The 27,152-nt window shown below is 39.9% G+C and overlaps 1 protein-coding gene across 1 annotated transcript in view; it reads left to right on the top strand.

Annotated features, from left to right (window-relative positions):
- Nucleotides 1-5,350: 5,350 nt before the first annotated feature.
- SHCBP1L (SHC binding and spindle associated 1 like) overlaps nucleotides 5,351-27,152 on the top strand; it is a 44,839-nt gene continuing 23,037 nt past the window's right edge. Inside the window, exons 1-5 of the mRNA XM_049868493.1 lie at nucleotides 5,351-5,758; nucleotides 7,996-8,145; nucleotides 24,624-24,838; nucleotides 25,679-25,765; nucleotides 25,838-26,056. Of these exons, the coding sequence (XP_049724450.1) occupies nucleotides 5,351-5,758; nucleotides 7,996-8,145; nucleotides 24,624-24,838; nucleotides 25,679-25,765; nucleotides 25,838-26,056 (1,079 nt within the window). The remainder of the gene's footprint in view (nucleotides 5,759-7,995; nucleotides 8,146-24,623; nucleotides 24,839-25,678; nucleotides 25,766-25,837; nucleotides 26,057-27,152) is intronic.

Raw genomic sequence — 27,152 nt, 5'->3', positions numbered from 1 at the left:
TGCCCCAACTTAATCTCTATTCTAGCAATACCAAGCTACTTAGACCATGCTCTAAGTAACTCTACGTTCTCTATAAAACCACTACCTACTTTCTCTGCCTAGAATATTTACCCTACTTCAAACTCTGTTTTGCCCCTGCTTAGCCTACTTCTCTTTCAAAGCTCAGCCCATCTGAGAATTTTATATGTTAATGGAAGCATAGACGAATAAATCTTTTTGGGGAAATAATCTGGCAGTGCACACTGAGAGCCTTAAAATGTTTATACATCCTCACTCAGTAATTTCACTTTCCCCTTGGGGAGTGGGAGTCTGAAATATAAACAAAAACTTAAGCACAAAAGTGTCCAGAATGGCATCTTTACTATCACACACACAAATATATATATATAACCCAAACATCTGAAAATTTAATTATACAAACTACATCATACAAAGAAATTGTTTGCAGCTATTGAGAGGTATGTTTAAATAATTTTAATGATACGAAGATGCTTATAATATGTTAAATAAAATATAAAATTTAATATGACCTAAACTTTGTAATTAAAAGCAGAATTGTGGTGTTGGCAAAGAATACTGAATACAACACGGACTGCCAAAGAATGAACAAATCTGTCTTGGAAGAGGTAAAACCAGAACACTCCTTGGAAGCAAGGATGGCAAGACTGATTCTCACATACTTTGGACATGTTGTCAGAAGGGATCAGTCTCTGGAGAAGGACATCACGCTTGATACAGTAGAGGGCCAGTGAAAAAGAGGAAGACCCTCAATGAGATGGATTGACACAGTGGCTACAATAATGTGCTCAAGCATAGCAACAATTGTGAGGATGATGCAGTACTGGGCAATGCTTTGTTCTGTTGTGCATATGACCGCTATGAGTCAAAACTGACTCGACGGCACCTAACAACAACAACAAGCGTTGTAATAATCTGATAGGAAAGCATATTTAAAGAAAATATGCCAAAATCTAATGGTAGTTATTGGTAGAAATATAGCCGATGTAAATTTTCTTCTTTAAGATGCTTTTCTGGTACAACAGACACACAGACCAACGGAACAGAATTGAGAACCCAGATATAAATCCATCCACCTATGGTCACCTGATGTTCAAAAAAGGCTCAAAGTCCGTTAAATGTGGAAAAGACAGTCTTTTTAATAAGTGGTGCTGCCAAAACTGGATGTCCATCTGTAAAATAATGGAACAGGACCCATACCTCACACCATATACAAAACAAACTAAAAATGGATCAAAGACCTAAATAAAAAACCTAAAACTATAAAGATCATCGAAGAAAAAATAGGGACAACACTAGGGGTCCTAACACATATCATAGAGAGAATACAGAGCATAACTGATAACGCACAAACACTAGAGGATAAACTAGATATCTGGGAGCTCCTAAAAATTAAACACTTATGCTCATCAAAAGACTTCACCAAAAGACTAAAAAGAAAACCTACAGACTGGGAAAAAAATTTTGGTTATGACATATCCAACAAGGGACTAATCTCTAAAATCTATAGAATACTTCAACACTTCGATAACAAAAAGGCAAATACTCCAGTTAAAAAATGGGCAAAGGATATAAACAGACACTTTACCAAAGAAGACAATCAGGTGGCTAACAGACATACGAGGAAATGCTCACAATCATTAGCCATTAGCCATTAGAGAAATGTAAATCAAAACTGCAATGAGATACCATCTCACCCCGACTTTACTGGCACTAATCATAAAAAAACAGAAAATAACACGTTGGAGAGGTTGTGGGGAGACTGAAACTCTTACGCACTGCTGGAAGGAATGTAAAATGATACAACCACTATGGAAAACAATGCAGTGCTTCCTTAAAAAGCTAGAAATAGAAACACCATAAGATCCAGCAATCCCACTTCCTAGGAATATATCCTAGTGAAGTAAGAGCCATTACACTAATAGACATAGCATGCCTAGGTTCACTGCAGCATTATTCACAACAGCAAAAAAATGGAAACAACCTAAGTGCCCATCAACAGATGAATGGGGGAACAAATTATGGTACATACACACAATAGAATACTATGCAACAATAAAGAACAATGATGAATCCATGAAACATTTCACAACATGGATGAATCTGGAGGGCATATGCTGAGCAAATTAAGTTAATCACAAAAAGGCAAATACTGTATAAGACCACTATTATAAAAACTCAAGAGAAAATTTACACACAGAGAAAAACACTATTTGATAGTTACGAGGGAGGGAAGGGATGGAGAAGGGGAATCACTAACTAGATAGTAGACAAGTGTTAACTTAGGTGAAAGGAAAGGCAACAGACAATATAGAAGAAGCCAGCACAATGTGACCAAGGCAAAGTTGTAGAAGCTTCCCATATACATCCAAACACCTCGAGGGGCCAAGTTACTGGGGCTGAAGGCTGGGGACCATGGTCTCAGGGAACATCTAGGTCAACTGGCATAACATAGTTCATAAAGAAAATGTTCTACATTCTACTTTGATAGTAGCATCTGGGGTCTTAAAAGCTTATAAGCGGCCATCTAAGATACATCACGTTCAGAGCAAAAGAGAATGAAGAAAACCAGAGACACAAGGAACAAATTAGTCCAAAGGACTAATGGACCGCATGAACCACAGCCTTCACCAGCCTGAGCCCAGAAGAACTAGATGATGCCTGGCTACCACCAGTGGCAGCTCTGACAGGGATCACAATAGAGGGCCCCAGGCAGCACTGGAGAAAGATGTAGAACACAATTCAGATTCACAGAAAAGGACCAGACTTCCTGGTCTGACATAGGCTGGAGGAACCCCTGAGAGCACGGCTCCTAGACACCCTTTTAGCTCAGAACTGAAACCACTTTGAAAGTCCACCTTCAGCCAAAGATTAGGTAGGCCTATAAAACAAACAATAACACATGTGAGTAATGTGCTTCTTAGATTTTGGAACGGTGTGTTTTTATTTCAGTTTCTAATTTTAATTTAAAACACATGGAAGTTGATTAACGTTTGAAAGAATTACCTCCCACCCTACCCCCAAAACGCTTCTCTGTGTTGCCTTAATTGGCTGAGGGAACAGGCATTGCTTTCATAACCAGTAAAAAGTAATAAAGATTATTTTTTAGACTTGGCTGAAATGACACTTTGGGCAAAAGAAGGCCCCTTTTTTCCACAATATCATGGTCCTTACCTTGGTCCTTGGAATTCCTGGGCAGTGCAAACTTTTAATGCATTTGGCTGCTAACCGAAAGGTTGGAGATTCGAGTCCACCAGGAGACACCTCAGAAAAAAAGGCTTGGAAATACACTTCTGAAAAATCAGCCATTGAAAACCTCATGGAGCACAGTTCTACTCTGACACACATGAGGTCACCATGAGTCAAAATCAATTCAATGGCAACACAATCATGTGTTGACCAGTCTGTACCCTTCACTAGATTATGAGGGCAAGAATTTTGTCCTTTATCTCTATACTTCAGTATCTGTACAATGCCTGGTACATAGCAGGTTCCTAACAAATATTTGCTTTGTTAGAGGGGACTGTTGTTTTTGAACTTTAGACTGGGACAGGTGGTCTCTATTATTCTAAACCTAAGAATAAAAACCCCATAATTTATTAAAAGCTAATGGTTTTGAAGAAACACTACAGCAATAGATTTTAGTTTTGGTGAGTGAAATCTGTATTGTTTTAGGTTGGTAGTTCAAACCCACCCATCAGCTCTGCAGGAGAAAGAGCTGGTAACCTATTCCCATAAAGATTATAGCCTAGAAAACCCAATAGGGTTTTCTACTCTATTCAGTTCTACTCTGTCACACGGGGTTGCTATGAGTTGAAAATCGATTTAAGGTTATTTTTTTTTTTTTTTAACAGCAACAGGTACTGTTTTAAACAAAATCCAGGACTCCTGACAAAGAGAAAAAACTAAGAATAGAGTCAAAGCATGACGAATGCTGTAATTATTCCCAGAACTATAGTAACATATTAATATGAATATTTTCCTCAAAATTTAACACAGTGTCCTTCCAGATGAGTGTGAAGGAAGGCAGATGTTTTCCCAGTGCTGTTCTACTCCTTGGGAGTTGTCAGCCCCAGTGCAGTACTTGACCGCTAGACTGTAAACAAAAGTTAATCCAATTGGCTCAATGTACATGCAATAGTAAAATACCAGAAAAAAGTTTTCTCTATTTTTCTCCAAAATGCATTCTCTTGAACAGATTTTTACTGTGAAAGTCTTCATAGTGTGGGCACACTACTCCCAGTTGGAAATTTGGGTCCAGTTTAAGAATTACATAATATAATCTTCTATGTGAGGATTTTGAGCAGCACAGCAGAGGCATGAACACAGACTAACCTATCCTTGTTATTACCACATCTTAGTAGAAAGTGTCTTATTTAATATGTAAAGGGAACTTTAATTTGGGAACTGTGTGAATAGGTTCAGGAAAAATTTAGGTTGAAAATTTGTTCGCTAGGGTTTCCTCTGATAATAACCAGAGGGTTCTAGTTGCCACTGCCTTCCTCGTATTAAAATTTTCAGCCGGGATGTGCTTGTGCAGAGAGGTGTGTAGAGGTGGCACATCTGTTAGGCCCTGGTAACTCGTTTGGCTGCTAGCTGAAAGGGTTGGAAGTTCGAGTCCACCTAAAGGCGCCTGGGAAGAAAGAGCCTGCATTCTACTTCTATAAATCAGCCATTGAAAATCCTATGGAGTACAGTTCTACTCTGATGCACTTGGGGTTGCTATGAGTTGACATGGACTTGACAGCAGCTGGTTGGTTGGCTGGTTGGATGGATGATTTGGAGGGTGCCTCACAATCACCCTATGAACACATTAAAACCAAAAACCAAACCCTTTACCTTCCAGTAGATCCTCATAGTGACCCTATAAAACATAAGACACAGTAAAACTGCCCCATAGGGTTTCCAAGGAGAGGCTCGTGGATTCAAACTGCCGACCTTTTGGTTAGCAGATGAGATCTTAACCACTGCGTTGCCTGGGCTCCCTCAGACACCCACACCTGGCTCTTAAACCCAGGAGACTTGTCCTATCCCACTCAACCCAGAGCCAGCCCCAGCTCCCTGAGCCGCGTCCCCCAACACCTCACCCGACCTATATCCCACCCCCTCCCAGAGCCGTTCACCCCTCATGCCCGTCCCCCTGCCCTTTCCCGGCCCCGAGCCTCACTCTCCAATATCCCACCCACCCAACCCCTCGCCCCACCCCGCAGGAGCCCCTCGAGCCAAGGCGCTCGTTGCTGGGCCCTAAGGGCGCAGCTCACCCATTGGCCAGCGCGGCCCAGGGCGGGAAGAGTGGCTAACGGCTGCAGCTGGCCCTCAGGGTGCCGGGGAGATGGCGTCGGGCCCGAGGGCTACGGGGCCCGAGGACTCGGTACGAACCATCAGCCCCGGCAGGCGAAGCGACCAGGTGGTGACCACGCTCACCGGGGACACAGTGGCAGCAGCGACCCTGAGGAGCACCGTGTCCGCGGTGCGGTCGGTGGTGGCCTCTCCTCGGCCTGTGAAGGGGAAGGCTGGCCGGGAGGCGGCCCGGCGGCGGCTCCAGCTCCTGCCGGGCTCTCAGGCCAGGGGCTCGGGAGCGGGGGTGGAGGAGGAGGAAGAGGAATCCCTTCTCTCCGTGCCGGAGGACGAGAAAGAGGAGGTGCAGCCGTTGCCTCCAGTCTGCGTGTCGCCTATGAGGGGGATGTGGCGGGACGAGAAGGTGGCGTTGTACTGCGACGAGGTGCTGCAGGGCTGTAAGGTGAGGCAAAGGGGCCCCAAAGAAGGAAACGCGCCAATTCGACCACAAGGCCCGTGCACTACCTCACAGCTAGACTGTTAAAAAAAAAAAAAAAAGAAGAAGTTATTTGGAGTCTTCCTTCTAGTGTCATAGGGTACAAAAGGCCCAAAGAAAAGCCTGCATTTAAATATATTAAATTTACTCGACATTTGTAGAGCTTCCACCTTATTAGAGATATCCAGGCCATGTCCTTAAGGAGTTAAAATTAGATTTTCCTTCAAACAGAAAAATTGTACTCAATTAAAAAATGGGCAGACGATGTGAAAAGGCACTTCACCAAAGAAGACATTCACTGGGCTACCAGATACATGAGGAAATGCTCACAATCATTAGCCATTAGAGAAACACAAATCAAAACTACAGTGAGATACTATCTTACCCCAACAAGGCTAGCATTAATCCAAAAAACACAAAATAATAAATATTGGAGAGACTGGAACAGTTACACAGCGCTAGTGGGAATGTAAAATGGTACAACCACTTTGGAAATCGGTTTGGCACTTCCTTAAAAAGCTAGAAATAGAAGTACCATACAATCCAGCAATCCCACTCCTTGGAATAGATCCTAGAAAAATCAGAGCCATCAAACGAATAGATATATGCACACCCATGTTCATTGCAGCGCTGTTCAAAATAGCAAAAAGATGGAAACAACGTAGGTGCCCATCAACCAACCAATGGATAAACTATGGTATATTCACACAATAGAATACCACACAACCATAAAGAACAGAGATAAATCTGTGAAACATCATTGTTCTTTATCAGGGTGGAAAGGAGTGTGCTGTCACATTTTAGGGAGAGCGTCTAGGGTCACATAACAATATGTGTATAAATGTTTTCATGAGAAATTAATTTGAACAGTAAACTTCCACTTAAAGCACACACACACACACACACACACAAAATTGTCCTTTAAGGGAACAGCCCTGGTAACGTGTTTTTTGCTTTTTCCAGAGCTCCTAACAGCTGAAGATATATATATATCTTATATATCTTAGGAATACCTATTAGTATTTTTATTTAACAATTTGTGTCAAAACACAAGGGTATGATGGACCATTGTTATTAATTACTTAGCTTTGATTTTTTCACTGGAATGCTAAAAATGTTTGGAATTTAAGAATGGTTCCCAATCATAAATATTTAGGATGTGGAATGATGTTTTGTATAGAAGATACATATCTGGTAATAATGAATTGAGCAAATATTGTATATTTCTAACCTATTTTGTTTTAAAAGGAGTTATATAGCAGGAGAATTTATGTATCAGAATATTCATTGCAGTGATATTTATGAAAATTAAAATTTAGAACCTAAATTTCCAGCCAACAGGGACAGTAAAGAAACTATGGTGGCTCCATATGAGGTACAACCACACAGCTGTAAAAATTGTGGTTTCAAGAACTATAGATATTCTTATGGTGAAGTGTTCAGCGAAAAAAAAGTCAGGAGAGAAAACTACAGTATGCTTTACATGAATGAATGAATACATAGCATAGGAAAAAATACTGGAAGGAAATACATCAAAATGTCAACAATAGTTATCTGGCTGCCAGAATTAGGGGTGATTTTTGTTTGCCTTATATTTTCTATAAAAATTAGAACAGTATTAATGACCAAAATACATTTGAGATTGAGGGTTGGAGACGGCCAAGTCTGTTAAAGGCAGTTTAAAAACTTCGATAAAGTTATTGTGTCATTACTAAGACAGGGTCTAATGACTGAGCTTTGTAATAGTTTAGATTATTTATAATCCTTGAGGTAGCTGAAATTAAGTTTAAAACATCAAATGTGCAAATATTTATTGATTGCTTAATACATTCATTTGTTTTATAGAATAGAATGCTATTTAAAATTTTTATGCACTAAAAATGTTTAAATAGTTCATTATATCTTTAAAGTCCAGAAATATTGCTAGGTTTTTAATATAATAATTACTAGGTTTTTAATGTATATAATTTCAGCTCTTTCTGCTGAGTGGGTTAACAAATTATTTGAAGACATAAATAATAAGTAAATGTCTCATATCTGAATTATTCTGTTGAATGAATAGTTCAGTTTATTTTTTTTAATGCTTAAGATATTTTTCATTAAATACATTTTCAGTTAAAATCTCTAAGTTCCCAGGGTTTTCATTATTTAAGGCCATATTGGTTCCATAGTTTTATATATTTAGATGTTTGTTTATTCGCCAGGCGGAAGACGCTGATGGAGCTATGAGTAAATACCTATCCGAAAAATTAAAGTTGAAAGACAAATGGCTTGGAGTCTGGAGGACGAATCCTGAATTGTTCTTTGTGACATACGAAGAAGCTTCTATCCCTTTTGTTGGCATACTGGTGGAGGTAAATCATTTTTACCTGATCTTTATTCTTTGAATGAAATTATCAGCTCTTTTTTTTTTAAGACTATAAAATATGACCTTATTAAGCTTGAGGCTTTGATACTTATACATGGCTTGACAAAAACTTACCTCTATTTTAAATTTCTAAGCAAATTAAGAGAGTAAAAAGAAAGTAAGTGGGGAATATTAGCACCCATTTACACGTAGTTATCATGTAACAGCAGTATCAGACAACATGTGACAGCAGTATCAGACATTTATTAGCCTAGTTGCAATTGCCAAAATAGCTTAAAAGTAACAAAAGTGCATTTCTTGAAATATTAGTAATTTAGGCCTTAACAAACCTGGGCGATTTCCCTCTATTTCCTTTCAATCTTCAATTATCTGAGTTATGAAGTTTAGTTAATTCATATTAGAAAAGAAAAAGAAATTCATCAGAAAACTATTGATAAAACCTGAATTTTTTTCCTTTGAAAATTACCCTTTTAGTATAATACATCAGCTTCCAAGCCTTCATCTGATATGATTTTGCTTTTTAGATTTGTAGGTTAAATACTGTGGCGTATTTGATGTCTTAGGTTGGGCTCTCTAGAGAAGGAAGACCAGTGAAGCAGAGAGAGAGAGAGAGAGATTTATCTCAAGAAAATGGCTCACACATTTGTAGAGGCTGGCAAGTTCCAAGACTGTGGGTTAGGCATTGGTCTGGAGGCTTCTCCTGACTTGTGCAGCTGCAGGGGCTGACGGATCCAAGATTAGCAGGTCAGACGGCAGGCTGCTAGCTCACAGGCTATGCAAAAAAAAAAAAAAAAAAAAAAAACCCATTGCCATTGAGCCAATTCCAACTCATAGTGACCCTATAGGACAGAGTAGAACTGCCCCATAGAGTTTCCAAGTAGTACGTGGTGGATTCAAACTGCTGATCTTTTGGTTAGCAGCCGTAGCACTTAACCACTACACCACCAGGGTTTCCCTCATGGGCTATGGAGGCTGATAAATCCAAAATCAGCAGGCAGTACAGCAGGCCACTGGCTAAAGTCCCAAGAACCGGAGGTCAGATGATGAGCTGGATGCAGGATACAGAGCAAACAAGAGAGCTTTGCTAGGACATCCATATATATATTGGCTGTAGGTCACACCCCCAAGGAAACTCCCCTTGCAACTGACTGGCTGATCACATCAGATCACATCATGGAGGATGACTACATCATTACATAACTGCCAAACTATATCATTACATAGCTGCCAAACTTCATCATTATGTAACTGCAAAACCACTGAGAATCATGGCCCAGCCAAGCTGACACACAACCTTAACCAGCACATTTGATATAAGTTTGATTCCTTTAAATGTCAATTATCTTTGTATAGAAATTAATCTTTATAATTACAAACCGTACCCCTGCCTCAGGTGGATATCTCAAATCTGTCGTTTTGGTCACAAGAAAAATTTGTGTTTAGAACTCATTACATATTACTTGAAAACAAATAAAAAATACATGTTCTATGGAAAAGTATTACCACCTGCCTGTCAGTTTGTCATACTGTGGTGGCTTTTATGTTGCTTTGATGCTGGAAGCTATATTACTAGTATTTCAAATACCAGCAGGTCACCCATGGTGGACAGGTTTCAGTGAACCTTCCAAACTAAGACAGACCAGGAAGAAAGGCCTGGTGATCTACTTCTGATAATTAGCCAGTGAGAACCCTGTGGATCACAGCAGAATATTATCCAACTGGACTCAAACATACCAATGATCATGAGGATGGCACAGCATTAGGCAACGTTTCATTCTGTTGTACTTGGGGTTACCATGAGTCAGAGCTGACTCGATGGTGGCTGACAACAATGGAAAAGTAAGTGACATCTTTACAGCTGAAGAACAGTACATTTTCAATCATAGAGACCACGAAGGAATGTAAAAGTCTTTGAATTAGTTGATTTTTCAATGATGCTCTATTTTTAGTATTTCCTGGAGGTTTGCTCACAGCTTTTGCCTGGAATTTTCATAGCTTCATCTGGATAAAATAAGAGGAGGTGGACCATATCAGTGGTTTTAACTTTTTTTTGTTTTTAGCAGTATAAGTTGTTTTGTTTTGTTTTTTTCCAATCAAGTTTTATGTGGAAGCCCAGCATAACACATCAAAACCACACTAAGTCATGTTAAAGTACCAGGCCTGCTGTAGAAGAAGGTATCCAAAGGCTTAGGGAAACTGGCATGTTAGAGTGGATTTATCAGGTTAGACCCACAGACCCACACATGGAGTACCCAGAGTACACAGCTTTTAGCACACGGTGAGGAATAAATTTGTGAAGGTAGCCCCAGCATCCTTGAAGACTGCTGTGATTGCTATTTTATGTAAGTCAGATTTGACAGTGGGAACTGCCCTAACTGAATGAAGACACCTAACTACAATGGGCTGATTGGACCCTATGTTGGTAGGGGCCAAGTGGTGGCACTCAACAAAGACAGAGTAGGCATGGTTACTGTATTGGACAGCAGAGTCGAAGCAGTAATCAAAACAGTCTGACTGGTGTGGGCTTATGCCACTGGCTTCTTAGTCATGGTGTCCCTAGGAGTGAACCCATTGCCATCAAGTCAATTCTGACTCATAGTGACCTTATAGGACAGAGTAGAACTGCCCCATAGGGTTTCCAAGGAGTGGCTGGTGGGTTTGAACTGCCAACCTTTTGGTTAGCAGCCAAACTCTTAACTACTACACCACCAGGGCCCCCCCAGGAGTGAAATAGATGGGAAATCTATTAAATATTTACTTGGTCTGTACAAGCAGAAGAATTCTAGGTCATGTGAACAGCAGTTTAATGTGAAAAGCAAGAAGAGGAAGTCATGGCCCCTCAATCAATCCCTAGACTTGAGCCAGTCTTGAATGAAGGGGTGGCTAGGTCCCCTTGAGGAAGGACCCCACTCCATTGCCAAAAATTTACACTGCTGCTCTTTCTTCTTGTCTTCTCCAAAGGGATAAACAGTTTTTTATGAGAGTGACTGCTCACTGGGAAAAAAGAAATAGACTTTTTGGGAATTACTGGACACTGGGTCTGTACCGACACTAATTCCAGAAGACCCAAAAACGTTACTGTAGCCCACCAATCAGTGTAGGGGTGTATGGAGGTCAGGTTATTACTGCAATCTTAACTCAGGTCCATCTTACAGTAGGTCCCTGAACCCATTTCTGTAGTGATTTCCCCAATTCCAGAATGTGTAATAGGAATAGACATACTCAGCAACTGGCAGAACCCCCACATTAGATCCTTGATGTATGGAGTAAGGGCTATTATGGTAGGAAAAGCCAAGTGGAAGCCATTAGAACTGCCCCTACCTAGGAAAATAGTAAACAAAAAACAATACTATGTTCCTGGAGGAATTGCAGGGATTGGTGCCACCATCAAGGACTTGAAGGATGCAGGGGTAGTGATTCCCACCACATCCACATTCAACTTGCCTATTTGGCCTGTGCAAAAAACAGATGGATCTTGGAGAATGATAGTGGATTATTGTAAACTTAACCAGGTAGTGACTCCAATTGCAGCTGCTGTTCCATATGTGGTTTCATTGCTTGAGCAAATTAATACATCTCCTGATACCTGGTATGTGGCTATTGATCTGGCTAATGCTTTTTTCTCAGTTCCAATTTCAAAGGAACACCAAAAGCAGTTTGCCTTCAGCTGGCCAGGGCAGCAATACACCTTCACTATCCTACCTCAGAGGTATATCAACTCTTCAGCCTGTCTTCGTCATCTAGTGCTGCTATAACAGAAACACCACAAGTTGATGGCTTTAACAAAGAGAAGTTTATTTCCTCTCAGTAAAGTAGGCTAAAAGTCCAAATTCAGGGCATCAGCTCCAGGGGAAGTTTTCTCTCTCTGTCAGCCTTCTCATCAATCTTCCCCTGGACTAGGAGCTTCTCCACACAGGACCGCAGGTCCAGAGGATGTACATGCTCCTGGCACTGTTTTCTTGGTGGTATGAGGTACCCCCCGTCTGCTTGCTTCCCTGTCTTTTTTATCTCTTGAGAGATAAAAAGGTAGTGCAGGCCACACCCCAGGGAAACTCCCTTTACATTGGATCAGGGATGTGAACTGTGTAAGGGTGGTGTTACAACCCCACCATAATCCTCTTTAACATAAAATTACAATCACAGAATGGAGGACAACCACACAATACTGGGAATCATGGCCTAACCAAGTCGACACATATTTATGGAGGACACAGTTCAATCCATGACAAACCCTATTTAGTTCACAGGGATCTTGATTAACTTTCCCTCCCACAAGACGTCACACTGATCCACTACATTGATGACATTATGCTGATTGGATCTAGTAAGGAAGAAGTATCAATGATTCTAGAGTTACTGATAAGACATTTGTGTGCTAAACTGTGGGAAATTAATCTGACAAAATTTCAGTTGCCTTCCACCCCAGTGAAATTTCTAGGAGTTTAATGGTGTGGGGGATGTCAAGATATTCCTTCTAAAGTGAAGGATAAGTTGTTGCATCTGGCTCCTCCTACAACTAAAAAAAAGGCACAACACCTACCTAGCGGGCCTCTTAGGATTTTGGGGCAACACATCCCTCATTTCGGTGTGCCACTCTGGCCTATTCATCAAGTGACTCAAAAAGTTGCTAGTTTTAGCCTGGTACTGGTACAACAACAGATGCATAGACCAATGGAACAGAGCTAAGAATCCAGACATAAATCCATCCTCATATGGATAGTTATCCGACAAAGGCCCGAAGTCAGTTAAATGGGGAAAAGATAGTCTGTTTAACAAACAGTGCTGGCATAACTGGATATCCATCTGCAAAAAAATGAAACAAGACCCATACCTCATACCATGCACAAAAACGAACTCAAAATGGATCAAAGACCTAAATATAAAATCTAAAACGATAAAGATCATGGAAGAAAAAATAGGGACAATGCTAGGAGCCCTAATACATGGCATAAACAGTATACAAAACATTACTAACAATGCAGAAGAGAAACTAGATAACTGGGAGCTCCTAAAAATCAAACACCTATGCTCATCCAAAGACTTCACCAAAAGAGTAAAAAGATTACCTAGAGATTGGGAAAAAGTTTTTAGCTATGACATTTCCAGTCAGCATCTGATCTCTAAAATCTACATGATACTGTAAAAACTGAACAACAAAAAGACAAATAACCCAATTAAAAAAGTGGGCAAAGGATGAGGAAATGTTCATGATCATTAGCCATTAGACAAATGCAAATCAAACCTACAATGAGACTCCATCTCACTCCAACAAGACTGGCATTAATCCAAAAAATACAAAATAATAAATGTTGGAGAGGTTGTGGGGAGACTGGAACACTTATACACTGCTGGTGGGAATGTCAAATGGTACAACCACTTTGGAAATGGATTTGGTGTTTCCTTAAAAAACTAGAAATAGAATTACCATACGATCCAGCAATCCCACTCCTTGGAATATGTCCTAAAGAAATAAGAGCCTTTACACGAACAGATATATGCACACCCATGTTCATTGCAGCATTGTTTACAATAGCAAAAAGATGGAAGCAACCAAGGGGCCCATCACTGGGTGAATGGATAAATTATGGTATATTCACACAAGCAAATACTACCCATCGATAAAGAACAATGACGAATCTGTGAAACATTTCATAACATGGAGGAATCTGGAAGGCATTATGCTGAGTGAAATTAGTCAGTTGCAAAAGGACAAATATTGTATAAGACCACTATTATAATAACTGGAGAAATAGTTTAAACAGAGAAGAAAATATTCTTTGATGGTTACGAGAGGGGGGTAGGGAGGGAGGGAAGGAGAGGGGTTTTCACTAATTAGATAGATAGTAGATAAGAATTATTTTAGGTGAAGGGAAAGAACACAATACAGGCAAAGTCAGCACAACTGGACTAAACCAAAAGCAAAGAAGTTTCCTGAATAAACTGAAGGCTTCGAAGGCCAGTGTAGCAGGGGTGGGGGTTTGGGGACCATGGTTTCAGGGGACATCTAAGTCAATTGGCATAATAAAATCTATGTAGAACACATTCTGCATCCCACTTTGGAGAGTGGCGTCTGGGGTCTTAAATGCTAGCAAGCAGCTCTCTAAAATGCATCAATGGGTCTCAACCCACCTGGAGCAAAGGAGAATGAAGAACACCAAAGACACAAGGTAATTATGAGCCCAAGAGAAAGAAAGGACCACATAAACCAGAGACTACATCATCCTGAGTCCAGAAGAACTAGATGGTGCGCAGCTACAACCGATGACTGCCCTGACAGGGAACACAACAGAGAACCTCTGAGGGAGCAGGAGAGCAGTGGGATGCAGACCCTAAATTCTCGTAAGAAGACCAGACTTAATGGTCTGACTGAGACTAGAAGAACTCTGGAGGTCATGGTCCCCAGACCTTCTGTTAGCCCAAGACAGGAACCATTCCCAAAGCCAACTCTTCAGACGGGTATTGGACTGGACTATGGGATAGACAATGTTACTGGTGAAGAATGAGCTTCTCGGATCAAGTGGACACATGAGACTGTGTTGGCATCTCCTGCCTGGAGGGGAGATGAGAGGGAAGAGGGGGTCAGAAGCTGGCCAAATGGACACGAAAATAGAAAGTGGAGGGGAGGAGTGTGCTATCTCATTAGGGGGAGAGCAATTAGTATATAGCAAGGTGTATATAAATTTTTGTATGAGAGACTGACTCAATTTGTAAACTTTTACTTAAAGCACAATAAAAATTAAAAAAAAAAAGCTGCTAGTTTTGAGTGGGGCCCAAAACAAGAGAAGGCTCTGCAACAGGCTCAGGCTGCTGTGCAGGCTACTTTGCCACTTGGGCCATGTGATCTGGCTTATCCAATGGTTCTTGAAGTGTCAGTGGCAGATAGAGACACTGTTTGGAGTTGTTAGCAGGTCCCTATTGGTGAATCACAGCGCAGACTCTTAGGATTTTGGAGTAAAACCCTGCCATCCTCTGCAGATAACTAATCTCCTTTTGAGAAACAGTTTTCGGCTTGTTACTGGGTGTCTTAGTCATCTAGTGCCGCTATAACAGAAATACCACAAGTGGATGGTTTTAACAAAGAGAAATTTATTTCCTCACAGTAAAGTAAGCTAAAAGTCCAAATTCAAGGCATCAGCTCCAGGGGAAGGCTTTCTCTCTCTGTTGGCTCCAGAGGAAGGTCCTTGTTATAAATCTTCCCATGGTCAAGGAGTTTCTCAGGCGCAGGGACCCCATGTCCAAAGGACGTGCTCTGTTCCCGGTGCTGCTTTCTTGGTGGTATGAGGTCCCCAACTGTCTGTTTGCTTCCCTTTCCTTTTATCTCTTGAGAGATAAAAGATGGTGGAGGTCACACCCCTACGGAAACTCCCTTTACCCTGGATCAGGGAGGTGACCTGAGTGAGGGTGGTGTTACAATCCCACCCTAATCCTTTTAACATAAAATTACAATCACAAATTGGAGGATAACCACTCAATACTGGGAAGCATGGCCTAACCAAGTTGATACACACATTTTTGGGGGGACATAATTCAATTCTTGACACTGGGCCTTAGTAGAGACTGAACGCTTAACCATGGGCTGCCAAGTTACCATGCAGCCTGAACTGCCCATCATGAACTGGGTGCTGTCTGATACACAGAGCCATAAAGTCGGACATGCACAGCAGCACTCTATCATTTAATGGAAGTGGTATATACGAGATTGGGCTTGAGCAGGACCTGAAAGTACAATTAAGTTGCATGAGGAAGTAGCCCAAATGCCCATGATCTCCACTCCTGTCACATTACCTTTCCTCTCCCAGTACGCAGCTGTGGCCTCATGGGGAGTTCCTTATGATCAGTTGACTGGAGAGAAATCTCATGAAATCGATGACAAGGAGGTATGGGGAAGAGGTATATAGATAGATCTCTCTGAATGGGCCAAAGAAGTGAAGATAATTGTGTTTCATGTGAATGCTCACCAAAGGGTGACCTTGGCAGAGAATGATTTTAACAACCAAGTGGATAGGATGATGCATTCTATGAAAACCAGTTATCCTCTTTCCCCAGCCACTCCTGTCATTGCCCAGTGGGCTCATGAACAAAGTGGCCATGGTGGCAGGGATGGAGTTATGCATGGGATTAGCAACATGGACTCCCACTCACCAAGGCAGGCCTGGCTACAGCCCCTGCTGAATGCCCAATCTGCCAGCAGCAGAGACAAACACTGAATCCTTGATATGGCACCATTCCTCACAGCAATCAGCCAGCAACCTGGTGGCAATTTGATTACATTGGACTTCTTGCATCATAGAAAGGGCAGTCTTTCATTCTTACTGGAATAGACACTTGCTGTGGATACGGATTTGCCTTCACTGCACACAACACTTTTACTACAACTACCACTGTGGACTCACAGAATGCCTTATTGACCATCATGTCATCCTGCACAACACTGCCTTGGATCAATGGACTCACTTCATAGTTAATGAAGTGCTGCATTTGGCCCATGCTCATGAAGTTCACTGGTCTTACCATGTTCCCCATCATCCTGAAGAACCTGGCTTGATAGAATGATGGAATAGCCTTCTAAAGGCACAATTACAGGGCCAGCTAGGTGGCTGTACTTTGCAGGGTTGGGGCAATGTTCTCCAGGAGGCTGTATGTGCGCTAAACCAGCATCCAGTATGTGGTGCTGTTTCTCCCAGAGCCAGGATCCATGGGTCCAGGAATCAAGGGGTGGAAATGGGAGTGGCACCACTCTTTATTATCCCTAGTGACCCACTCACAAAATTTTTGCTTTCTGTCCCTGTGACCCTATGCTCTGTGGGTCTAGAGGGAGGTTCCAAAGCGAAGAATGCTCCCATCTGGAGACACAACACGGATTCCATTGAACTGGAAGTTAAGAATGCCTCTGGCCACTTTGGGCTCTTCATGCCTCTAGATCAACAGGCAAAGAAGGGAGTTACTATATTGGCTAGTGCGAGTGATCCCTGTCTTAGTCATCTAGTGCTGCCCTAACAGAAATACCACAAATGGACGGCTTTAACAAAGAAAAGTTTATTCTCTCACAGTCCAGTAGGCTAGAAGTCCAAATTCAGGGTGCCAGCTCCAGGAGAAGATTTTCTGTCTCTATGGGCTCTGGAGGAAGGTCCTTGTCATCAGTCTTCCTGTGGTCTGGGAGCATCTCAGTGCAGGAACCTCAGGTCCAAAGGATGTGCTCTGCTCCTGGCGCTACTTTCTTGGTGGTATGAGGTCCCCATGTCTCTCCACTCGCTTCTGTCTTTTATATCTCAAAAGAGATTGGCTTAAGACACTATCTAATCTTGTAGACCTCATCAGTATAACTGCAACTAATCCATCTTATTACATCATAGTGATAGGATTTACAACACATAGGGAAATCACATCAGAAGATAGAATGGCAGACAATCTCATACAATCATACAAGGTAATCATAACCTAGCCAAATTGACACATATTTTGGGGGTACACAATTCCATCAGTGACATTCCACCCTTTGGCCCCCAAAAAGTTATGTCCTTGCCACATGTAAAACATATTCACCACATCGTATCATAGCAAAAGTCTTAAATGAACTCCAAGTCCAAAATACAAAAATTCCTCTTCATACGTGAAATCTAGAATACAAGTTATCTGCTTCAAAAGTGCAATGGCAGAACAGGCACAAGCTAGACATTTCCATTACAAATGGAAGGAATTTGATGGAAAGAAGGCATAACAGGCACCAAGCAAGTCAACAGAACACATTACATTAGCCCTCAAGGCTTGAAAATAATCCTCTGTTCTCGGAGACAATTTACACAATAGCCTTGCCCTCCAGACTCTAGGTATTGGCCACACTGTCCGGATTCCCAGTAGAGTCCCCTCGGCCCCGGGCTTCAGCAGTGCCTTCCAGGCCCACTGGGACGGCAACTCTGCCACCTCAGCTTTAGGGGCACCATTCCCCAAGTTCATCTGAGTGGCAACTCCACCCTTAGAAACACTAGAGGCCATGGGTCCACACTTTGAAACCCCAAAGGTCGTGGCCATACCTTTCGAGACTGAGGCAGCTTGGCTTCTTGTGTTCCTTGTCTCTTCAGCTTCTGCTTCCTGGTTTCTTGGCCTCTTGACCTCTCGGCTCTTGGGCCTCATGCCCACATTTGCCCTACCGGGGCAAGTGTTCCAAAGCTCTGTAGCTCCACCAATAAGTGCCTGGAGGCACCCAACTCTGCCAGGAAGCCTCCTGCATATGGGCACTCAGCTCTCTTACTCCATGAGTTGGCAAGTCTAGCTCCGCCAGTAAGTGCCTGGATGCACCCCACTCCGCCAGGAAGCCTCCTGTGCACAGGCACTCAGCTCTCTCACTCTGTGAGTTGTCTCCAGCGTTGTTTGGCACTAGTATTCTAGTTCTGCTACTGCCAGTTCTCTGCCACTGCTGCTTCTCTGCTGCTTCCGGTCCTCTATCCATTCAGTTTCAAAACCACTTCCACATTTTAGGTATCTGTTAGAGCAGCACCCCACTCTTGGAACCAAATTCTGTCTTAGTCATCTAGTGTTGCCATAACAGAAATACCACAAGTGGATGGCTTTAACAAGATAAATTTGTTTTCACACAAAGACTAGAAATCCAAGTTCAGGGTGTCAGCTCCAGGGGAAGGCTTTCTCTCTCTGTTGGCTCTGGAGGAAGGTCCTTGCCCTCAATCTTTCTCTGATCGAGGAGCTTCTCAGGCACAGGTACCTCAGGTCCAAAGGACATGTTCTGCTCTTGGTGCTTCTTTCTTGGTGGTATGAGGTCCCTAATTCTCTGTTTGTTTCCCTTTCATTTTTATCTCTTGAGAGATAAAAGGTGGTGCAGGCCACACCCCAGGGAAACTCCCTTACATTGGATCAGGGAGATGACTTGAGTAAGGGTGATTTACACTCCCACCCTCATCCTGTCAACATAAAATTACAATCACAAAATGGAGGACAACCACACAGTACTGGAATCATGGCCTAACCAAGTTGATACACACATTTTTGGGGGGACATAATTCAATGCATGACAATCCTGATTATCAAGGAGAAATCAGGTTCATATTACAAAATGGAAGTAAAGAATAGTATGTCTGGAATACAGGAGATCTCTTAGGGCATCTCTTATACTTCCATGCCCTGTGATTAAAGGCAATGGAAAACTACAGCAACCCAATTCCAACATGACTACCAATAGCTCAGACCCTTCAGGAATGCAGCTTTAGGCCACCCCATCAGGCAAAGAACTAGCTGAGGTGATTGCTGAGGGCAAAGGGAGTAGGGAATGAGTGCTAGAAGAAGGTAGTTCTAAATATCAGTTATGATCATGTGACCAGTTGCAGAAAAGAAGAGTGTAATTGTTATGATTATGTCTTCATTTTTTTTAATACCTGTGTGTTTGTGTATATACACACATATATATAGCAAATATTTTTGTTTTCTTCCCTCCATTATATAAAATATAAAATGAAAACAGGGCTAGTGCATTTTTGGTTGCGCACATGCTAGCTGTATCATGTTAGGTACAAGTGTGAACTTATAATTGTCTTTATTTAGAGATTATGTATAGGTTAAGGAGATGTGTACAGGGGCTAAGCTGACAAAGGGTGGATTCTGATGGTTAATGGTATGTGTCAAGTTGGCTAGGCAATGATTCTCAGTATCATATAGTTATCATACATTTTGTGATCTGATATAACTATCCTACATTTGGTGATCTGATAAAATTACCCTCCATTTTGTGGTCTGATGTAATTATCCCCCATTTTGTGATCTATAAGTAACATAATGTAATCACCTCCATGATGTGATTTGATGTGATCAGCCCATCAATTATAAGGAGAGTTTTCTTGGTGGTTTGGCCTGCATAAAATGTATGGACATTCTGGAAAAGCTTGCTTGCTTGCTCTGGATCCTGCATATGGCTCATCATCATCTGACTTCTGGTTCTTGGGACTTGAGCCAGTGGCCTTTTGTATTGCCTACTGATCTTGGGTTTGTCAGCTTTCATAGTCCCAGAGCCAGTGGCTTGCCATATGACCTGCTGATCTTGAGTTTGTCAGCCACTGCAGCTGTGTGAGTCAGGAGAAGCCTCCAGCCTGACACCTGTCCCATGGACCTGGGACTTGCCAGCCTCTACAACTGCGTGATCCAATTCCTTGAGATAAATCTCTCTCTCTCTATGTACATGTGCTTCACTGGTTTTGCTTCTCTGTGGAACCCAGCCTAAGACAGTTTCTTTTTGTTTTACGTAGGGTCACTATGAGTCGGAGTCGACTCAATAGCACCTATCAACAAGAAAGACAGAACACAACATTTGCCAATTCAATCCTTTTTACATGTACTATTTAGTGATAACAATTACATTAATGATGTTGTGCAACCATTACTGATAATTGTTTCCAAAGTTCCATCACCATGAACAGAAACTCACTGCTTCCTAAACAATGACCCTCCCCTCTAAATTATGGTCGATGTTTGAAGCAAAAATTATGACATTGTCTAATGTGGCTCTCAATGTATGTAGAGGAAATATTTAAGACAATCAGAAATGGGGGGAGGGTAAATGGACATAAGGAGTGGTAAAGGAACTTGACTCTAACTGGGAAAATGTTAACACCAGTAGATTGGTTAAGTTATATGTATATAATGCAGCCACTAAATAGTTATAAAAAGTGATACACTGAAAATCACTGTAGATAAACCAAAATGGAATTCTAAAAACTGTTCAAGAAACAGATTTCCCACCCCCCCAACTCCACACTCTTGGGTGACTGCTCCCCCTCCAGCCTGACAGATTAGAAGTTAATTTTCTAAAGGGAATAAACCAAAAGGTTCTGGGTTGGGAGGTATGGTTAATGGTAGGAGTATCCCATTGACAGGAAGGGAGTTAAGTGAAAGTTCAGTGGTATTAAATGTTGGGGTCCCCTACCTTCTACTCTCACTTAGCTTGTAGTACATAGTCAGCTAGGCATGTTTCTCCAGGCATGAGAATTGGAAGAGTTTTCTCTGATCAACTCAAAAGAAGAGACTTAAAGATATGGAGTTCCCATAGAAAGAGTCACGGGAGGTTATTCTACAGTGAAGCCCATTGTAGCCTTATTCTACCCATCTATCTACACAGACCTTCCAATCATCTATTTAGTGCAGCATTCTTTAAAAAAAAAAAAAAAAATTTGACAGCCAAAGATCACTAGACATTGGAGGAAACTCCAATATAAAAGCAGTTATAGGTTAAGTCAAAATAAGCAAAAAAGAAAATGTTTGAAGGAAACAGAGATGAGTAGTGTGTGTAGAGGAATATATATATTAAACCTATTAATATCTCGGAAAGAAAGTAAGATAAAGCATCCATACAAGAACTGGAAACTATAGGAAAGGAGCATTCGAAGAAAGAGTGCTTGGAAATTAAAAATATGATGGCAGAAATGGAAAATTAAAAAGAATGATTAGACATATCAAAAGACAGAGTAAATCTCCCATAAAGTAGAGCTAAAGGAATAAGAAATGGAATAGAGAAGAGAAGAAAGAAATTAGTGGATCAGATCTGACATCAGGGTTCCAGAGAGAAAGGGGTGAGAACAGAGAGGGAATGTTGGGGTGGAGGGAGTGGAGAAAGGGGACAATTGTCAGATTGTAAACTTTTCCCAGAACCAAAGGACATGAATTCCTAGATTGAAAGGGCCCACTGAGTATCTAGCACCTCATAGTGAAATTTAAGAATCCTAGGGCCAAAGGGAAGATCCATCAAACTCCCAGAGAAGGGGAAGAAAAAGTTAATATAAAAGATTAAGGGGCAGAACAGCATCAGACTTCTCAACCCAACAAAAAAAACCAAACCCGGCGCCATTGACTCTGTTCCAAATCATAGCGACCCTGAAGGACAGAGTAGAACTGGCCCATAGGGTTTCCAAGGAGCGACTGGTGGATTCAAACCGCTGACCTTTTGGTCAGCAGCTGTAGCTGTTAACCACAAGGCCACCAGGGTTTCCAAAACGTTAAAAGGTGAAGCAAAACACATTTTCCAAACTTTTATGTGATATCTTAACCTAGAATTCTATACCCAGTCGCACTATCAATTAAGTATAAAAGCAGAAAAAAAGACATTTTCAAATATGTATGGTCTCAAAAATTATGTCCAGTGAACACTTTTTAAGGGGGTTAATGGATGTCTTCAGCCAAGGGAGTAAATCAAGAAACTTGAAGACATCGGATGCAAAATACAGAAAAGCCAATATAAGAGAAAAGTAAAGAAAATCCCCTGGATGACAGTGAACAGATAACAGCTACGTATGTAGCAGGCTTAGAGAGTCAGTTCAAATTTGAACTAGTCAGAGAACCCTGGAAAAGATTGCTTCAAAAACTATGAAACTGATACAATAAGTCCCTGGGTTATGAACGTCTGCCTTACGGGACAACTTGTGCTTGCCCTTTAATGTTAAGTAAACTTGCCGTCATTTTGAAACCCCTGAACCAACCCCTATCACAACAAATTCTTCATCACAATTACTTCACTTGCTGCACTTGCAGCTTTTAAATCATTGAAAAGGCTTCGAGCCTCTTCTTGCACTAAAATAAGGCTAAATAAGAATCGTGTGCATCTGTTCTGACTTACTTATAAATTCTTAAAGATACGTTTAGGAACGGATCTCACTCGTAAGACAGGGACTGCCTGTATTTCATTTCAAAAACAACCTATTGTGTTTGAATATATAGAAAGGAGATTTATACAACTTAGGTGATTTGGGGTTAAATCAACGAAAGGCACATAGAAAAAATGAAGCAAATGAAAACTAATACAATTACTAACACCAGGGAAAACAAAATTGCATGCAGGAAAGGAAAATTAGTAAGTTTAAATTATATGGCTCACCTGCGAATAGTATTTTCAACCGTATTAAGGTAAATATAAATGAGTACTAAAATATAGCCATATTGGTGGATGGAGGGACAGGAAAGTGATGGTGTATGTGATGAGCATGGGGGTAAATGAAAGAGACAGCTGAATTCTCGTCTTTCAGAATGGGGAGTCAATATATAATGCCAAAAACTAAAACAAAACTACAAATAGCAATATAAGCATGTTATTTAAAGATACGGAGATAAATGTCAAAAAAATTAAAATTGGGTGCCTCCGGGTTTGCGTCCGAGGTCTAGGAAATAGAAGGTGGTGGGAAGCTGTCAAAGAATTCTATTTTTCATAAAAACTGGGCACATCTATTTAATTCTAAACTATATTCATGTATAAAACTGATTTAAAAAATCAGAACTAAATCTTTTAAAATATAAGGCTCAGTATCAAATTTTATACCTACTTTTTGGGAATATATTTGCTCTGTCACACATATGGATCATATATTATCTTCAAACACCCAGTTTTAAATTGTTACTGTATTTGGCTAGTTGTTTTTTTTTCTGTCCCAGAAGTCCCTAGGTGGAACAAATGGTTAAGCACTCGGCTGCTAACCAAAAGGTTGGTGCTTCCGCCCAGAGGGCTTTGGAAGAAAGGCCTGACAATCTACTTCTGAAAAGTCACCCACTGAAAACCCTATGCAGCACAGTTCTACTTTGACCCATATGGGGTCACCGTGAGTCAGAACCGACTCGATGGCAGCTGGTGTTTGTTTGTTCATTTTAAACTGTTTTGAAGAATAGAATTAGTATTTGATTGATTATAAAATTTGTATTTTAAAGTTTGGTTGGTGATTTGAAGATATTTCCTATATTTTAAATGATTATTGTCATATATTTGATGATATAACATCCTGCTATTTGAAATGTGTGTTTCTTTACTTGACTATACCTAAAAATAATGTTGAAGCACATGTACTTGAATTTTTCAAAATTGTTTACTGGTAGAGATAAGTTTGTGTTAATATTTAATATAGTTTGTTAAAATTTAAAGACACTGAGGACTTCAGAGTCGTTGGTTTTCAAACACTACATTCAGAGAAGTGCTGGAGGTTATCACTGTACTGTGGTGAAATGAGACGAACGAACACAGCAGAGTCTGTCATTTATGAAGCTAAATTTATTCCACTTAAGGAGTTTATTCTTTGATTATGTCCTTTCTACTTTTTTGATATTGAATAGTTTTTCTTTTGCAAATGATATAATATGGATAGTAGTTTTATTTGGTTTTTAAACATACTTTTGTGGCAAAATTAGTCCAGGGTTTTTTTTTTTTTTTAATATTACTAGCCTATGAAATCCAAAGTTTTGGCAATTCAGAAATAAAAAAATGAAGGAGATATGAAATTCCTCTCTTGAAACTTAAAAACTAATGGGTTTAAGAAGTAAGGTTTAAAAAGTAAGGTTATTTATATTGATCTGTAATTATTCTGTGTGTTTATTGTTAGAGAAGTAACAAAAATGTTAAAGAAGAAAGCTTATAATTAGCCCATATACAAAAAAGAAATCATTGCGATTTACTTTGATTTGTAATTACATATCTTATAATATTTACCTTAGGTAACTTGTAAACCACACCAAAGCTCATCATCTTGTTTCAAAGTTACCGTTTCTGTTGCTGAACCCTTTTCTTCCAACATTGCAAATATTCCAAGGGGTTTGGTTAATGAGATCTTGGAAGAAGTGGAGCACAGTGTACCTCTCTTGGAAGTGTATCCTGTCGAAGATCAAGATTCTGATATACGTGACATTGCTCTGGCCTTGGAAGTTGTGAGGTATGAGGGCTTGTTACTTCTGAAAGTTAAAATTATATTCAAAAAGTTAACATAATATTGTAAGCCTTCCTCATATAAGCACTTTATATTTATTGCTCTAATTTTATTCACTGCTGGATTCAATTTGTCCATTTTTAATTAATATATTTTACTTGTAACTCTCTTTTAACTAAAACTTTTTTTGCAGAAGTGTTATATATGGGCAGTGAAAAGTTTGCCATTGTTCTTGCATTTTATAAAAATTGAATTAAAACATTTTGTAGATAAAAAAATTTTAGAGATAAAAAAATTTTAGAGATAGGTAACATTAAATTATGTCCATATTTAAGCACTTTAAATATATTTGACTTCATTTTGTATAGTTAAGTGCATTACAAATCATAGATGTCATCATTCATATTATGATGGTTCTTACAAGTTGATACAGTTTGAGAGAAGCTATCCATAAACAAAAAACAGATTTTTTTTTGAATGTGTTTTTGTTTCTCTAATGCTTCCCCTCCCAAATTTTTTTATTATACCTTAAGTAAGATTTCTTTGGTGAACGAAATCATAGCCAAAATCTATGAAATTTGAAACTCGATTTTACAATCCTTCTTCAAGGAATATCTTAGCTGCAGTAATACCCTAAAATAGAATGCAGATCATCTAATTTTTTAAGTATTACCTTTTATTGTTAGCTCATTGATAAGTCATTTAAAAATTTTTTTTAAGAATTAAGATTTATGTAGAGAATTCTGACATCAGAATGTCTTTTTAATTCTAAACATGGTAGTGGCTATTTGGTATCTATCATCTTAATTTGTTTTATCTTAGGTTTTTTTATGACTTTCTTTTTAGGTTTTTTTATGACTTTCTTTGGAGAGACTGGGATGATGAAGAAAGTTGTGAGAATTATACTGCTTTGATTGAAGAAAGAATTAATTTGTAAGTATAGTTTAGAAAATTATTCAGCACATTATAGAAGATAAGCATTATAATTATATTGATACTTTTCAGGTGGTGTGATATACAGGATGGAACAATACCTGGTCCTATTGCACAACGTTTTAAAAAAACTTTGGAGAAGTATAAAAACAAGCGTGTTGAGCTCATCGAGTATCAGAGCAATATTAAAGAAGATCCATCTGCAGCAGAGGCTGTCGAATGTTGGAAAAAATACTATGAGATAGTAATGCTATGTGGATTATTGAAAATGTGGGAAGATTTACGCCTTCGGTAATTGCTCTATTTTAAATGGAACCAAAATTTTACACGGTCATTCTTTTTTTCATATCACTTAACTTGTTATATATGTTACCCTGATTAAGATAGACTATAAAATTAAATGTCTAATTTATGTCTAAAAAAGAAATTATCAATATTGGAAAATTATTTAATATTAGCTGAATTCACTGGAATCATTGTTTTCTGGGAGGAGGGGCAAGGACTTCATAAATCCAGTCATTTCTTTATGTTTCATCTTTGCCTTCTTGACCCTGACCAAACCATCTGAGAAGAGGAGGTAGCCTAAGTCTCCACAGATAATATGTGAAGTAAATAAGAGAAAGTTGCCTAATTTGGCTGCTTCATAATTTCAGCTTTTCTAACCAACACATTGATAGCTTGGTGTTGATGCTAAATAATGTCGATGTAACCAGCATAATTCTCCAGAATACCTCAAAATGTATTAAAATATTTTTACATTACCGTGCAGTGAAGAGAAGTATATATTTCTGTCTTTGTTCTATGTACGGAGAAGCAGGGATTCTAGCTCATGGTTCCAAACTTCACGGAAAATCCTGAATGGAGCCAAAGGACTTCTGACGGTTTTATATTAAGTTATTCAACTCCTTCTCTTGTGCACCACCCTTACTTGTTCTGCCCTTATTAATTCTGAGCTCTTTTTTACTCATCTAATAATTAGCTCTCAGCCTAAATCTTTTCTTTTCCCCCAAATGTGTCCTGTTTTCTAAATCGTAAGAGTCCCATCCTTGTGCCTGTTTTTGATGCTTTGCTGTTATTGGGACATCTGTATAATAAAGCCTTGGAATTACTTTGGAAAACCAGCATAGATAAAATTATGAAGCCCTCTTATTTAGAAATCAACAGACGTAAGTATAGTTATGGTGGATGTGTTGAATTTGAATACAAGTTACTATCGCTAGTAACATATACGGTTCTCTCATCTTAAAGAAACACTGAGAGCTCATTTCCAGGAATGATGGAATGAACTGATTGAGCAAACCTTTTTAAAAGATAACAATTATAAAACTTGGACAAAATATATTAAAAATACCCAACTTATTAAAAATACTATCAAGTGTCCAAAGCA

The sequence above is a fragment of the Elephas maximus genome, chromosome 24 (genome assembly GCF_024166365.1).
Source record: "Elephas maximus indicus isolate mEleMax1 chromosome 24, mEleMax1 primary haplotype, whole genome shotgun sequence".
NCBI lineage: Eukaryota > Metazoa > Chordata > Mammalia > Proboscidea > Elephantidae > Elephas > Elephas maximus.
Note: the sequence above shows the minus strand (reverse complement) of the source record. Positions and strands in the feature narration are given on the sequence as shown.